This window comes from Rhodamnia argentea, chromosome 1 (genome assembly GCF_020921035.1).
Source record: "Rhodamnia argentea isolate NSW1041297 chromosome 1, ASM2092103v1, whole genome shotgun sequence".
Classification (NCBI taxonomy): Eukaryota; Viridiplantae; Streptophyta; class Magnoliopsida; order Myrtales; family Myrtaceae; genus Rhodamnia; species Rhodamnia argentea.
This window is the reverse complement of record NC_063150.1, coordinates 12,596,640-12,614,670: the sequence shown is the minus strand read 5'-3', so window position 1 is coordinate 12,614,670 and position 18,031 is coordinate 12,596,640. Positions and strand designations below refer to the sequence as shown.

The window sequence follows — 18,031 nt, the reverse complement described above, 5'->3', positions numbered from 1 at the left end:
CGATGATTGTAATTCGAGATCACCGACAATTTTGATGTCCATTTAAGGTTGGACATTCTCGGAGGGATTATCCCGGTAATATTATCAACGATTCGAAGGTGATAGAGGCTGCACTGCCACGTGAATATGGCATTGAGGGGACGAGATTTGGGGTCAAAAAACCGTAGATGACTTAGAGGTTTGGGTTTTTTGGTGGTTTTCTTTTCACATAGGGGCAATATTGTCATTTGACATATACAACTTTGAATTCAAGCCCTAAAGAGTAGTGATTAGCTGGAGAATGTCACCTGCAATATTTAGAAGAAAAAGAGATCACATTGTGCATACGTGTCTTGTAAAGATAATAATTTGACAAGAAAAGGGGATCCAAATGTATCCTTTAATATGGGTGGAATGATGAGATAGTTTTTCAAAAGTACAGTGTTTGAAACTTCCTCCTCCTTTCATCAGCTTCCGAGATTCATGTGAAACTTTATCCATCTATATGATTGTTATCTCACTAAAACATAAATTCTCTCTACTTCACCACCATATCTAAGCCACACCATCATCACCGCCATTGTCTCCAACTGCTCGATCCAATGGCGGCCCCGTCAACCGTCAACCCCCCCTCCCTTCTCTCTCTCTCTCTCTCTCTCAAACAAGCAACACCATCTTAGCTGCCCGAACGCCACCCCTCAATTGTGCAGCATCCAGACCCTTCAAGCTCCCTTGGTAGAGGCATCAAGTTCCCCACTGTTGTCGCCATCGCCCGACTCGTCACTTCCCAAATCTAGGCAGATCTAGAATCATCACCGTAGGAGCTCCGTTTTCACAATGCCTGCCAAGATGCAATGGAGAGATCGAGAGAGATATAACAACAACGGCCGGTAGACAACAGTTGTAAGCCGATCAGAGCCGGTGGAGTAGAAAGATGTTGTGAAGAGATGAAGAGAGGGAGCGGGGGATGGCGATAGATGGAAAAAATATAGTATTGACTCAACAGGATGATAACCATTGGATCCATTGGCCTCATAACGGGGCTCACATGATCAAATGGATATTGTCGTGTTAATCTAAATAGACTGAGCTTATATAAGAATTTCCAATTATACATAGTGCTAGGGATTATCGGGATGTGCGGTTTTCAAAATAGAGTCAACATGTGGATGATACTATAATATTAGGAGAAATAGAGTTGATATAGCTAGAGTAAAGAAATTTTACACGAGCAGTTTTATCCTTCTTTGATTTGAGGAGTATAATTGCTCAATCTCACAATAAATTGGATAGGATTTTGCAGTCTTTTCTTTTGCAGTACCTCGATGTGACATGAGCGTGAAAGTGATTCAAGAATCAGTTTTCTTTTTAAAAGGGCTAAAATAATTTATTTTGGCTTTTTGACCCCATATTGTAGGGTGGATCTCGACCCAAAAAATTAGACATTCCCTGCCCTCAGATAGTGCTTTGTCGTGCTAGGTCACTAACATATCCTTTGTCTTTATTTGACTCCAAGAATCGATTGGATCAAAATGACTTTCCTATCAAACCCCTTTCTGTTTGTATGAATTTCTGACCGTAGAATTTTCATACCCAATTTTTCATTTTTGATTATGAAATCATAGGGCAAGCATGCCTTTGGTACTATTCTTATTTCACATGATCCAGGAACTTCTATGGGTAAATTTCCACCAAGAAATGAAGAAAAACATAGTTCTTTTGAAAATCGAGAGACGCACACTTGCCAAAAGATTTCCTCCAATTTTTTTAACAGAGTGAATCTTCACATAACGGGTACAGTGCCTAAAGGTAAAGACTTTAAATAATCAATGCTAAGGCGGTTGTTCAGCAAAAGTTCTCTTCGGCTCCAGTGACTAAAAGCTTTGTCCATCGTCTTCGTCATAGTTAAGCTACTCTCTCTCTCTCTCTACAAAAGCACCATTAGTCCACCACCCAAAAACCCTAGAACTCTGAAGAGTGCAAATGGGCAGAGGAAAGATTGTGATCCGAAGGATCGACAACACGACGAGCAGGCAAGTGACCTTCTCGAAGCGAAGGAAGGGCTTGATCAAGAAGGCCAAGGAGCTCGCTATTCTCTGTGATGCCCAAGTTGGGCTCGTCATCTTCTCCAGCACCGGAAAGCTGCATGAGTATTCTAGCACCAGGTCAGCCCCAACTCTGGTTCACGTTTGCATTTTCTTACGACTCCCGTTTTGCCACAGAGAGAGAGAGAGAGAGAGAGAGAGAGAGAGAGAGAGAGAGAGCCACACACACACACACAGAGGACTATCGATTTTGTGGGCCAGATTTTCTTTGTCTCAAAGCTATTGCAGTTGTGGTCACTGAATCCATATACTTCCCGTTTAGATCCTGCCGTATTTGTTTCTTTCTTATTGCAGTTTCTTTTCTGGATCTCGGCCTTCAAATTGATCTTTTGCATTCTCTTTTTGTACAACGTGGGTAACGATGATTTTTCATAGAATCTTCGAGTGAATAGGGGAAGTGTGAAGATTTTTAGACCAGTCGTACTATTTAAAGAATCTCAATTCAGAAAATTTAACCAAAAAAAATATATAAATGTCAATTATATTATCTTTAACATATCATACTCGATGCAGTGATTACGGTAAAACGAGGATAAAATTATACAGAAAGGATCAAACAAAGCTGTAGATTGTCAAATAAAAGACAGGATGTAACCACAAACAAGACCCCTTATGTGCTTTTTTTATGAGACAGATTAAAACATGTTGTCATTGTGGTCTGCTATTTCACTTGCTTATAACTCCCTTCTTTCCATGCACGCTATCATTTTCTGGACCTCTGTTATGAACTATTGATAGGGAAGTTTAAGTGCTGTCCTTAACATGCAATTTGGGGTATGATAAGCATCATCATGTTTCATTACATTTGAAGTGTTCTTACATGTGAATATGAGGATACTTGATAGGTTATTAATGTCGCATTACCTCGTCACAACGAAGGAAAGACTCTTTCTTGGTCAACAAAATATTGATATCACAAACGCTTAAAGGATCTATTGAGAAATGCCGACGCATATGTTTAAATTACTGGACGGAGGATGGTTTGTGTGGATAGTATTAGCCATTAGCAAATTGCAGGTGATACAAGATACTATGATTGTTTGAAGTTATCCATGCTGTTTATCTGAGTACAATATCCTAGGGAAGCATAGCCATTTTGTTTTCCAACCTCAGAAAGTTGTCGAAATTATTTGACCACTCTTTCTAGAAACTATTTTTCTCTTTCCCTAGGTTTGGATCAGTGGTTAAAGAACGAAATTGGTTGTGTGAATTAGACGCATGATACATGTTTGATTCCCTGTGCCACCTAGCTTGTATAAACAACTTTATCTTTAAGATTAGTGGGAAAATGCATGTATTCGAAATTTAGCTACCTAAAGTGTGTTTTTTCGTCATAAAGAGCAAAATTAGACCACCCTGGTTTTCCTGACTCAACCATTGGTGATTCCAACTTAAAAGCAATCGTGCCTATCAGATTGACAGTCCCATTTAATTTATTACATTGTATGCAACAATCGCATCCTTATTTTTAGCTTGGACACATTAAGACATACGTAGGACTAGTCTTAGAGAAATGTAGGCAAATTTTTAAATGTCCTAGCCATGACTTTAACTCAATAATTAATAGGAAAACTATCCACGCGGTTTATATAAATTCTGCCGTTTCTAGAAACACCAACAAGTCCATGTCATATTGATTGTACGAAGTTCTCAATGTACTGAGAGGTTATTACTATCGAGTGCCTATCTCTACTCTTGAATATTAAGTGGCTTAATGAAAGTTACTTCTGTTATTACTAGTAAAGCCATCAACAGTAGTTATAAGTACTCAAATCCACATGTCCAATATGTCATAGCCAGCATCATTTATAGCTTTTCGGAATGGAAATAAATTGTATTTAAAATGTCATCAATAAATGATAGGAGGATTGATATTGTTATAGAAAACAATATATTATAGGTACTAAATCTAAACATTCCAAAAGGTATAGGAAGTGAAATGTAATTTCCAATAAGGATATGGACAAGTAGGACTCACTTGTCGGGTGGCCGGTGCTGATTGAACAATTTCTAGCAAATTTTCAAAGAAAAATCGCCTATAGGACTCAAGGTGTCACTGGATAATAGAACAAGGGTTGGGACTATAACCAAGCAAAGTATAAGAACCAAACGTGAATTTTCACAATGTTATAGGGAGCAAAAGTGTAATTTTCCCCTATTTGTTATTTAGTATCGAACTACTGAAATTAAAAAAAGGAGTCAATTGATTGTTACATACACAACAACCAATTTTAAGTTAATAAATTGCTAACAACATTGAATGAAAACCCCAGCGTATCAAGCGGTAAGAACATGGAATATCAGCAACACATTCTTCCTCGAGACTTTTTAACCTTCTTCCATAAACCAGTTTCTTCTGCTTAGCGCAGTTTTATCAACACAAACTCCTCATCTAAATTGGCTTTACATTCTGTAAAGCTCAAGCATGAGCTACCTTCATGACCTTGCCCTGATTTGGCTCTGATCCCTTATGTGCAGCCGACTTTGGGATTGCGATTTTGTGGTCCCGTCATAAGTTTTATTTCTCTCGTAGTAGTGTTAAGGTTGGTTAATGATAATACTAGAAGTTATCACTACATTATGTGGGAAAAAAAATCGAATTTAGTGGATAAGTGAAATCACAATATTGCAAGGGTCTTTCCTTTTGTAAACCAAATTCAGTAAGCCTAACTAATTTAGGCAGCATCACTAGTTATTCCACGCTAAAAATATAGATTTATTAGCGCATGCACAACTACTTAGCGATCATGTTGCAAAATTCTATTAGTTATACTTATTCACTTTTATCATTCTGAGGGTAAGATGAAAACACTTTTATAAGGACGACAGTGTCCATAATTTTCCATCGCGGCGAGGATTGAGGAAGTGTTAGGATGATATCAGCTCTCGTCAAAAAGTGAGACAAAAGAATGGGTTAAACAAAGAAAAAAAGTGGGTGGTTTCTCAGTAAATAGATATTGTAGTTGCAAGGGTAAATTTGAAAAAGAAAATGCGAGAGAAATGACTTTTTTGACTTAAGTGTTTTTTACGAAATGTAGTTTTTTCATGGTTATGTTTTGCACTAGCATGAAGTCAATTTTCGAAAGATATCAGACAACGAAAGAAGAACATCAGCAGCCTCTCAATCCGTTAACCGATGTCAAGGTATTACACTCTGCTCTTCAATCCCATCGAAGGTTTCTGTACTAGTCAAAAGTAATCTGTAGAACTGGTCTTGTTCTTGACCTAAATGTTGGTTTTTTTTTTTTCCTTCACTAACATGCTTTGTCCTCCGTTTATGTGACATCTCAAAAACATGGTGTGAATACTAGACAAGATATGAATAAAACGCTTGGCATTGTTGTATAATCCATCGATTTAGAATAAGAATTATATAAATTGCACGATGGCAAGATACTCCTTCATTGTACCTAAAGTTCTTACAAAGTAAGCATGACTTACTGTTTAGAGTTTGAGGGTAAGTAAGGTTGAAAATAGCAAGCAAAATAAAGGAGCATGCTAAACTTGAATGGAGAGCAACTGTGACCCTCTCTCTTGCTCTTCCTCTTTGCAGTTTTGGCAAAGGGAGATGGCAGTATTAAAGCAAGAATTGAAGAATCTACGTGAAACCCACGGGTAACAATTTTCTCCTAATTAGTCATGCACGTTGTAAAGTTGTGCCGACGTAAATGAGTCACGAACAGAGCAGATAATATCATGCTGGGGACTGGTTTAGGTGGAGCCGCCTATAATGGCAAAGAGATTGCTGGAGAGAGCTTCTTCCCAAGTGATCTTTATCACGCTTGATGTTGGTCAGTTTGTAATGGCAGGTTGGCACAATTAACAGATGAATGGTGTTGATGCCATTTGTGAAAAGCTTGTTCACCGCTAGTATTTCCAAGATAAATCCCCATTTGATTAATAAACTGAATTTCAGAAAGAAAAAGACTTTGTAGGCCCCATCAGTTTTAGAACCATATATAACTTTTTCCCAATTTAAATGAGAAACCTAGATATAATGCATGAGCTTAGTCGGCTATTTCACATATATGAAAGGCATCTTTCAATTAGCAATTGCATACATCCATAAAATCTTATCAATATGTTTATATGACAGTTTTTTATCTAGTGCAATATTAGCAGCATGTTTTGAGCCATAAAAAAATAAATTTAAAAATTATTGTCGAGTCCACTCTTTCAAGAATTTGTGGTACACAACATGCTGTTATTCTCACCCTCAGCAAAAATTGTTCTGCTAGTAAAATTTAAAATCTTAACAAATGTTGTACATTGTGTTGAGTTAGGAAGCTGATGGGGGAGCAACTCAGCGGACTAAATGTGAAGGACCTACAAAACTTGGAAAACCAGTTGGAGATGAGTTTGCGAGGTGTCCGAGTTAAGAAGGTTAGAAAATGCAATTTGACTACATGGCTATTAACCCTAAAATTCCATGGTCAACCTTTTATGCTAACAAAGAACTTTTGAACATCTGAAATTGCAGGAACAGATTTTGAATGACGAAATACGAGAATTGAGTCGAAAGGTACTTTTGAGATCGAACCCATTTAGCTGTTGAAGCGATCTGCGAATTCTGGAGATTAAGCATAAAAACTCGTTTGTAACTTGTAAGTGCAGGGAAGTATGATTCACCAAGAAAACGTGGAACTATATAGGAAGGTGAACCTTGTTCGCCAGGAGAACATGGAGTTACTAAAAAAGGTAAGGGTGTTCACCATAGTAATTTTTCTCATTTTGGAAAAACTTGTGGTGTATATAGTTCGAAAACTAAAGTGCTATGACAGGTTTATGGGACGACGGACGTGAATTTGTCAAGTGAAAATGGGTTTTATCCGTATGAACTTCGCACAACAGAAGATCCGCACGTGGCCATTCATCTGTAGCACGTTGACCCGAGAGATTATATGTAAGCAATATCGGAGTAATTAACGAGTTGCGGTAACATGTATTATGAGTCGTCCATGCAGTTGTTTCCAGGATGATGTCGTTCCTTTTTGTTTTCACTTTTGTTTTTCCTTAGAAAGCTTTGGCACTGAATGGCAATGAGAAGCTTTTGCTATAAAGAATGACAGAGTGGTGCGTCAAGCAATCAATATGATACTTTGTCGGGTGCTCCAAAAGCAAATTTATCACAATAAGAGTGACAAATCTTAGAACTGCAAATGATTTATATGATTCTGTGTGACCGATCAAAGAAAAAATTTGCAGGAATTTATGTGTAAGATAAAACTTTTTGCAATTTTTTGAATGACCTGAAAAAGTTGATGAGCTTTTACTTGAGGGTTAAAAACAACCATCGTTAAATTTTCCATCCATATAGGTTGACATAGCACTTGAAGTGGCTCAGCTCCGACATGTACGATGCACATGTTGGCAAAGTGAAACGGGGTCATTTCTAATTACTCAAAGGCAACGTCATTCTCGAGTCTTCCGAATTGAGGACTCATCTAATTTGACGACAAAAGAGGGAAAGAACATGCATCCGAAATTAAAAGAGTTAGGGTTAATGCACATGCTATGGCCATACACTCAATGAAAGGACTACATTGAGCAAACTTTTAAAAGTTTAGAAACTACATTAAACATCGAAAAAATTTCAAGGATCACCCATGTCATTACTCGAGTTTTTTTATTAGTTACTAGGAGGGATAGAAGAATGAGGGTGAGGTTGTTAGCAGTGTCTTAGAAGGATCTATATTAATTTTGTTGAGGTAAAATTTTCAATCTAATTTCTTGAGGGCTTCAATTAGGAAGGGCAACGTTTTTTTTTTTTATAATTAGATGTGTTCTTGGAAAGATTTGAGAAAAGGTGTATTAAGGACAATATTGAAAATTATAAATTAAAAACGTATAAATAATAAATTTTGATGTATTGATAGCAAAATTAGAAATTGAAATGTTCAAGTTAAATTTATCTAGAGTAATATTGAAATTTTTGAATTTCTAGAAATAGGTCCATTGTTTTTATAGGCAGTATAGATTTGAGCAATTTAATTGAATAGTTTCTCTAAACTTACCAACTACATACAGTTTGCATAATCTCTAAAAAAAATTGGGTATACCAAGGAGTTTCTCTAAACTTACCAACTACATACAGTTTACGTTGAAATGTTCAAGGAGTTAAGTCTAAACTTCCTAATTGATCAGTGAAAAGATTTCAATTGACTAGGAAAGACCTATATGGAGCTTATAAACTTGGGTATACCAAGGAGTTTAAGTCTACATCGTACTTGAAGTGTCTTAAGTAGAACAAGAGTATTGCATGGATATCGCCAGCGTACTGCATAGATATGACAATACTGCATTGTTATAGGTAGAATACTACGTGAATATCAGTCGTGTACTTCTTGGAGATAATCAGAGTACTAAAGGCTGAATATAAGTAGAAGCTTGAGTAGATGGATGTAAGCAGAACACATATACTACCTCCGACGACAATCTTGTCACGATCTTCGAGATTACTATTTTGAGATAATTTATGTCATACCTTAATAACTAGTGATATGGTATGGGTTCCTTATATAGGAGATTTTGATTCGCTATCAATCTTAAAAATTATCTACGTGCTACATCCAATTACGTGTGACATCTTTGAATGACTAATAATCATCTCGAAGGAAAGAAACTTACCATAATTGAAGTACTCCAATTTTGGAAACAATATTTAATTGTATAGGCAATAAAAAAAGCGAGGATTCTGATTGATCGATCTCAATGGCGACTCTAATCTTCTCAACAATTGTTTGACGGCTAGTTTTAAGATTGATCATCTTGAAGATTATCAGTTTGGATGCTGAAGAGTATAACAAAAGATCAAGGTGCTAATGAGAAAGAGATATCAAGAGTCCATAATTCCAAATTTCAAGATAGCTTTACATACTTTCATTTGTCTTATATGAGTTTTAACACTGTAATCTTTTGAAAAGTGTTAGCAGAGTAATAGTTTTGCTTAGGTGGGAGATAGTGAGATTTATCAATTTTGCTATAAACAGCACTAGCTTCGAGAAGAAGTGCTTGGATATAAGTGACACTTACGACTATAACTTCTCAACGATTGACTGGTGCAATCTACCCAGGAGGCTATTAGTCTAGGAGAGTTGACTTAGGTTTATACCAAGCCGAACCATTATAAGTTTTGTATTCACTACTCTATCTCTTTGCTCATACCCATTCCCTATTTGATAGAAGCACTACATCAGACCGTCCGATATAACCAAAACCTGCTTATATCAATACTATGTTTGCCCGGTCATGATTTTATATAACTTGACACCTTTAATTTCATAATATTTTGTCAAGTTCCTTGAAATCACCTATTCATCCCCCTAGGTAATATTGTTAGCCAACATCAATATGTTGGCATGGAAATGGATTGGAAAATTTGGAAGAAAAACTTCTTCGCCTTCGGCTCAAGCTTACCATCACTCGCATGAGTATACACAGGGTATCCAAATATTCAGAATCTGAAGTAATCAACGGGTTTCCCCGACCACACTTACTCGAGATTCTTCTACTTTATAGCAAATGATGGAGATCGATTAACCAGGTAATATGCCATATTAACTACTTTTGCCCAAAATTCATTGCCTATTCCACCATGCAAAAGCATTCTATCGTGGTGTCTCGAGTATTGTGCGGTGTCTCACAATCTCTTTTCTCTTGCGGGACTCAGTATAATCTTTACCACAAACTCCATGTAGTTATCGGTTCTTAAGCACTTGATTTTTTTTATCTTATTGCTTATCAATCAATGTCTTAAACTTCTTGAACCAATCAAAAACATCAGATTTGTGCTTAGAAAGTATATTCATACTTTCATCGAATATTCATCGATAATGTAAGCATATGTTAGCCACTACTTTCCGAAGGAACCGAAGATGGGCCCTAGATAATTTGAATGAATTTATTTAATCGGATGCTTGGTAGAATGAGTAGTTGTAATAAACTTAATCCAGCATTGCTTCCTAAAGATACAATGCTTTACACAACTCCAACTTCCCTATCTTCTAACCCTTTAACAACCTCCTCTTACTCATTATCATCATACCTACCTCACTCACGTGTGCCAACCGCGTATTCCATAACCGAGTGTCAGAATCTAACTTGCATAATGAAACTACAATAGCTCTTGTCACGGTCTCTCCAAGTAGATGATAGAGAGTATTGACTTTCTTCCCTTTGAGCACTCTACCCTCGGCAGTAAATTTACACTGGATGTTATTGTCCCTAGAGAAATAAATTTTTTCTTGTGCTCCTATACATGCCTCACATCTATCGGTGTGGGCACCACCTCATCATGGATCCATATATGAACTGTCCCTATTCCCACAAATTTGCATGCTACGTTATTCCCCATAAAAACTCTACATCTACATGTAGTCTAATAAGTAGTAAACCGGTACTTATGAGGCATCATATGATAAGAACACCCTGAATCAAGCACCCATTCGTCTCTCGACAAACTAGAAGTTACACACAAGACAACCTCCGAATCACTAGTGCTCTTGTCAGCAATGTTTGCTACTTTACTTATGGCATTGATTCTATCACCTGTGTTTCTCTATTTTGGACAATCTCTTCTAATATGCCCCTCCTCATGACACTTAAAGCACTTCACGCGTCTTTTAGACTTTCTATGGAATGACTTTGACCTACTTTGACCTTTGCTGTTTTTGGACCCTCTATGTTTGTCTTTACCTTGAATTACTAGTCCTTACGCTATATCCTACGCCAAAATGTCATTTCGCAACTTTATCTACAACTCCGTAGAGAACAAGATGGATTTTATCTCTTCCGAATTGATCATAGTATACTCCCGCAACATTAAATTCGTAAAGTACTCCCATTACTCAAGTAAAGAAGCTAACATATGTCATGATATGTCCTTCATCATCAAGAACCTTATCGACATTCTTTAAATCCATCATGATTTTATTAAACTCATCTAGGTAGGATCCGTTAGACGTATCTTTAGTATATCTAAACTAAAACATCATCTTCAATATAAACAACAATAAGTTCAAGAGGATTATAATCTTCACTTTTTCCATTAATTCTACCTTATCATCGTGTTTCATTGAAATCAACAACTGATCTTTGTCCTCAAATGCCTTGCCCCAACATTGAGTTGTCAATAGCGTACGCATCTTAACATTCCACAACCCTAAGTTGTTCCTCCCATTAAATTTTTTAATTTCTACTTTCGATCCAAACATAATTGAAACAATATAATTTTTAGATAATAATCAAACAAGCAAAATCTCGAAATCAAAATCTAGAAAATTTGATCCTCAAGTTCTCAGACCAATTGTTGTAATATAGACGCGGAAACACTAACAAATCTTACAAATAAGTCGATTGGAAATCACTAGAAAAATAAATGAGGAATAATAATGATACTAGATATTTATATGGTTTAGTCCGAGTATCGGTGACTACATCTATAGGGAGAACCAACAACAAGTAATTCACTATGATTAGATAATCGGAGTTACAATCGCTTAAACACTCGAGTGTTTTCCTATGATGTCCCAGGGCGTTACTTTACTAACGAACTCTGTTTTAATCTAATATTATCCATGTTAGAGAGTGCATGCGGAAGCTTAAACAATAAAATAAGCAAGCGGTCAAACAAAATACATACAAGTGCATGCAAAATAGATGGCAGGCACGATGTCTAAAGGGTATGGCCTTTCATAAGATTTTTCTAACTAGTACCACATACCGAAACACAAAAATACTAATTTTACATAATAGATAATCATTTAATTATATATTTCTTTACTCAAACAACCACCTAAGTACATTGGGAGGACTTGAAATCTAAACATCTACTCAAGAGTACTACCACTAATGGCATGCTTCGTCACTGCCACCATCATCCGAAGCTGCTGCTACCTAGATATCCGAAAAGAGGGCGACAAATAAAGCGTGAGCCAAAGTCTAGCAAATAAAATATCTAACTGAATGACTAAACTATCCATTTATCACCCATCCAAGCATGATTCGACACCAATGACAAATCACCAACCATAAGCATGTCCGTGACTCGACGATGACTCCACACATCGTGTAATAAGAACCTCACATGCATGAGCATGCACATAAATCGTTGTTTAGTTTCCACTTCCAATTCATAACCATTTTCCATGGGACACATGCCATAGTCACTTGAGGGACACATGCCTCAATTTCGTCTCAAAAGGACACAGGCCTCCATTTTGAGAGATAAACATCTTAGCTTTTCATCTATAGGACCCGGCCATGAGTAACTTGAGGGACATAGGCCCCCATTTCCACTTACTTCGAGTTTTCGAGGGACATAGGCCTCAAGTATTTCAACTGGACATAGGTCATGGACTTCTCGATTTTCCTCTAGCTCCCACAAGGTATTATCTAGGCACAAGCGGATATCAAATCGCCCTCATTGGGACATAGGCCGACGGGTTCCTCGGTTCATTCCATCAGATTCATATGCAAACCAACCATAAATCACACAATCTTATACAATTGCAAACGACTCGAGACTCATCGGATAGGACAACCGATCAAACATGCTCGATTGCCCACTCTCTTGGGCTAGAAACACAATGCGTGCTCTGCTACTTAGATGCATTGCAAATCGACACCTTAACTTAGTCAACCAAAGCCCAATACATTACTTTCATAGCCGAAAGCAACCCACAAGCCATAACACCTCGCACACAACTCAAGCTACATGGTTGAAACCCACAAGGAAGGTGACCCCAAAATCATGTCATTTCAGAGTCGGGCAAGACGATGAGCCCTTAGATGTGGCTTACCCAAGACATATAAACACTAATTCAAGCAACAGATTCATCATACAAGGCGGTTTTCCCATTCATGAGAGCCAACTTCACTCTGACATACCCACATATAAAATTTGTGTTTTGCGCCAATTGAGCAATCAACAGATAGGCTAATGGTAGGTTAGAAATCTACTTGTCTATGGTCCTAACCCCAAGAAGTGGAACTCCAATCGATGTGAGAACAAGCTCCGGTCATTTCTTCCTTCCTTAGTCCACATCCAAATACCCATAAGCCATTCAACTTCAACTAGTGTTGTTTCGACGACAATTCAAATGATCAGCTCCTATACTCGTGTTACCCAAGACCCGGAAAAACCACCTCCAAGAACGAATCATTTGTGCGAAGGCTATTTCCCCTCAATTCAAGCTGATCTTCCCTTTATCATATGCATTTTCAAAGTCAAATATTTGCACCAGAACAAACATCAATTGAGCTGGCTAGTGGTAGGGTTAGATGAACACTTCTCTTAAGATCACATTCAAAGAAAACGAGGGTCGATTGGCCATCAAAACGAGCTTAGGCTCCTTCCTTCTTGCTTGGAGTTGTGCAGTGCGGAAGGGAAGAGAGAGGGCAGCTGTTCATAGGCGACGGAGGGGCTATTGGTTGGGGCTTGAGGGCTCGAGCAGTGGCGGCGTCGGAGCTGCTAGTTGGTGGTGTCGGTGAGAGGAGTGCGCAGTTGAGGAGGAGCCTAAAGAGGGGAAGAGTTAGGGGAGTTTGAGGGGTGTTTGAGGGGTGTCCCTTCTCTTGGGTGCACAAAATGAATGAGAGAGAATATGAAGGCCCTTTTATAGCGAGGGACGGGAAGTGATGCGATGGAAGAGTGGGTCGGTCGATGGAGCTATGGGCCGAGCTGGTGGGCTTCCGGGACCGATTTCGCACGGGCCCGATCGCGACGATCCGAAACTAAACATCAATCGTCCACTGGTTTATCACTTGAATATCCATCGCACGAAAGATTCAAATCCCAAATCATGACCACCAATAATCCAAGTCCAAATTAACTATTTCGCTCGTTAATCTCATCAACCAAAATAGGTCTTCATATTTCCACATCTAGATTACACTCAAACCGAAAATTCGTACAAATAAAATAACTTAATTGGATGTAAAATTAACATAAACCCAAAAATGTTTACAAATAAAATAACTCAATTGGTTGTAAAATTCATGTACACAAATTATCTTATTTTTGTACGCTTGTGCAGGAAAGTAAACCAAACTTTTTATTTTTATTTTCACTTTCTTATTCTTTTTCTTCTTGACCCACACATAATAGATAAGAAACCAACCCCTTCTTTTGTACGGTCAAGGGAACCCCCCTCCACCATGAACTTCTATTCTTGGTATTCTCTCATATTTCCGAAGTGACCATCCTCGATTAATAAATCTTTGTCAAATCTTTATAAATATCCAACCGGACTAGAATCCATAAACAGTAAAACTCCAATCATAATTTAAAGAATTCCTACTATGCGAGCATTTGTGAAAAAGACAATGTCGCAAGAGTGCACTAGACATGGTGGGATATGTAGACACCAACTAGATTGGAGCCAACTTCCTTGGCAACAGAGAGTATTAAGTGGGTGAGAGTGACGTAATCCTGAATAAACCATGCTTCATATTCGGGAATTGAATCCTGCAAAGTTGAGATCTTTTTTTAACTGTGATGCAGTTGCTTTTAGTGGGGCTAAGATAATATCGTCCATCTAGTTTGACTGGAATGTTAGAAAGATCGAATGGCAGGGTAAGACTAGAGGAAGATGAAGAGTTTGGGGATTGCCATCGGTGTATAAGAAGTGCTCGATAAACCCTAGAAAGAAGAACTTGGAGTAGGCTTGATAATATGAAAGAATAGACACTAATTTGAGTTATCTCACCGTATTAAAAGTGAAAAGAGCCAATACATTGATTTATAGATGTTGGGGCTAAACAAAAAATGATATAAATTAGACTAACTCAAATATTGACATGACGATGTAAAGACAATGAGCACAATAATATCAAGTTTGTACTTTCTATTTATATCTTTTTTCTGTTTATAAAGTCATAATCAGTTTTTCTTTTTTCGAACGAGGAAAAATGATTTCATTCTCATTTTTGTGTGTTTGGCCAAATGCCAAAAAGTGCAATCATTTTCCTTGAAAATGATCTCTTGAAAACCAATTTTATGACATCTTGAAAATATGTTTGTTTCGTGAAAATAAAGTTCTATCGTTTGGTAATGTACCTGAAAAGGCGATGTAAGCAATTTGGATATCAAGTTTGCAATTTTTGTAAAGGCACCTGCTGCATAGTAAGAGTTATACATGTTTTAGGCGAATTTTTAGTTAGATTCCTTAAAACCATGTAGCTTTAGAAGAGCTAGCACCCAGACCTCAGTTAGCTTGGTTTAGTATAGTGGCTCCTCAATTGCAAAACGCTTTCCTCTTGGATATTTGGAGAGTCATTTTCCAATTTTATACTGTGGTAGTTTCCTTAGATTGCAAATGGTTTCAATTTAGCCATTTATTTTCCATGTACTAAATAGTAAAAATAAACTTAAAACAGTTTTCCCGGAAAAAAAAAAACTTTAGACATTCTCCAAAAAAGATACTTTTGGGAAAAAAAAAAACATATCCAGTGTAACTCTTAATTATTGGTGGAAAAGTTTCATGATTTTTTATTGTAATTATTGGGCTCGATTCCCGTGGTCCAAGCAATCGAAAGGAATATTCATGTGTCATCAATTAATAGGAAGACCATTTTGAGTTGGGTAGTTGTAAATCACCTTCCCGAGCCATTTTCTATTGTTATGGGATTTAGAGCAGTAAAATCTTATTGAAAAAATTCTTCATCAATTGCAATTTCATATTCCATTATGTGCAGCAAAAAAGTAATAATGCTTTGCTTTGAAACTGGAAGAGTAAAAATCATAATGATGAATTTCCTTATATCTTAACCATACATTTATCAAGTCTTCCTATCACTATAAACTACACTAAAGTGCTTATCACTTATTTCAAAGGGAAGGCATAGTCGTCCACACATGTGAGAATGAAAACTTAGTAAGAGGAGCTTCAAGCTCTTTATGAAGAAGTAAATACGGCTACTCGGTAAATACATACTGTTCGTATTGAATTCTGCAATCCATTAATTGAACTTGAGCACCGATGTTGCACGTACAATCCCCGATATCCAATTCCAAGCCCGATGCAGGCATGTGGTGCAATCGGGATGAGAAATCGCCCCAGTGCATGCCTCATGGCCATAACAATTGTTATTATCGACTGTGGACTGACAATACTTATTGTAACCCGAATCTGTAGTAGAATCAAATAAACAATTGAGAACGTGCTCGACATTAGTATCGTAGGCAACCCATGACAATTATGTTGCTCCGTTACATAATCTGGTTAAAATAGTTGTGCCAGAATTACTACTCGCAACATGAGAAGTGAAAAACAATGGCTGCAATCCTTTGAAAATTGGCCATTTTGCTGAATCTTCATTTTGCTTCTATAGCTAATCGGTTTTGCTATAGAAAAGGGTTGTTCTTGAAATTATCTCCACACCTTGCAGCCATTATTCTACATTTTCTGTTGTTTTATGCTTTTGATTCTAAGTACTAGCACTTCGAACGTCGTCTATATGACAAATTCTACCCTAAACTTTACTGATGTTCAACTCCTTATGCTGAACTTGTTGTGGATCATTCGGCTGGGAAATTTAATGTATTTCGAGAAAAGAATGTTCACGTTTCTTGTATTTTCAGTTGCACTAAAAAACAGAAACAAAGACCAGACAAATGTTACCTTCTTGAGAACTTAGAGGGAGAAAGATGTCCTGAAACATCTATGGCTGTCCATTGAAAGCCTTCACCGGATGTTCATTCTCTGATAACATTGCCATTTCCCCAAGCTTGACGAGCACTACTTCAGGCTAAACTAGAAGAAAGTTTCGTAATTCTGTGTTTTAAGATAAAAAGAGAAAAGTGATGAGAGGGGACTGAAAAGCGAGGTATATATGGGACATTAGACGACACAACAAAAGGTGGTGATGCCGTTGAATCATGGAAAATTTGGAATTTTTTTTTTCCGAAATATGATTTCTTGTATTGCTTACAAAAATAAATAAACGAAATATATTTTTTATTAAATAATTGTTTCAAGTGATTTAACTGATTATTTTAAAAAGATATTTTGCAAATGATTTATTTTCCGTAAAACAAAAGAGCCTTAACGACCAAACTGAATCCGACAATGCACTTCACCATCTCTTTCCCTTTTTGATCAGTCAACCTTTGCACCAGAATTGTCTCTTTTTGGACTTGTGTCTGATTTGCTTGGCAGCCAAAAAGAGAGAAACATCGCCTATAGCATCCAATTGAAATTGAAATTCGAATCTTTATAAATTTCAAGAAAAAGTAAGACATTCCGCATAACCACAAAAAAAAAAAAAGTACTCGAATTTAGAAATACTAAAATGTTTTAGGAAAAATTTGTACAAAATCAAAATAGGAGAATTTTTTTTCCAATATCAAAGATAAAAATTAATTCATAAGATATTGACGTATACGATTAATAGTTGAAATTTGATATCTCGAAAAATTAATTGATTTAGTGTAGTACAGTGAAGCTAGAGATAGTTACGGTTATGTCTAAAGATTTCTCTCATTCGATGTGGGGTTTGGACTGTTACATCCTCCATTGAGTTAAGTTGTGCTGAACATTGGATTTTAGCATCCGATGCCCAACTTCGACGGATTTCGTGAAGTCGAGAGACTCGAGACATCAACTCAAAACAAATTATAGTTTCGTGAACATGTTTAGTCTAGTCCTCATTAAATAATAGAAGACTTTGATGCCACAATGTTCACGTATAGCCCCAATCCTGCATCCGGAATATTAGACCCAATCATATCATGCGAGCATGTTTTTCTTTTGAAAATCTCCCAAGCCCCCACCTCGCTTGAGCCGTTGACCGATTGAATTGATTTGTTTCAGACGAGGAAAGGTACGAAGTACCCTGTTGGAGCTCATCTTGGGCAGGACAAATCCAACTCTGTCCTCGTTGGCTACATCGTATTTAATACCATGATGTCGTTATTTTTGCCGTTGTGACGGGGATGATGCTTCAGTCTG

General features: G+C 37.2%; 1 protein-coding gene across 1 annotated transcript; it reads left to right on the top strand.

Annotated features, from left to right (window-relative positions):
- The first annotated feature begins 1,898 nt into the window (after positions 1-1,898).
- Positions 1,899-7,125, top strand: LOC115753814 (MADS-box transcription factor 27-like). Its single transcript, XM_030692635.1, has 7 exons — positions 1,899-2,144; positions 5,150-5,228; positions 5,638-5,699; positions 6,368-6,467; positions 6,565-6,606; positions 6,699-6,782; positions 6,866-7,125. The coding sequence occupies exons 1-7, from the start codon at positions 1,963-1,965 to the stop codon at positions 6,962-6,964; spliced, it is 648 nt and encodes a 215-aa protein (XP_030548495.1). The 5' UTR covers positions 1,899-1,962; the 3' UTR covers positions 6,965-7,125.
- The last annotated feature ends 10,906 nt before the right edge of the window (positions 7,126-18,031 follow it).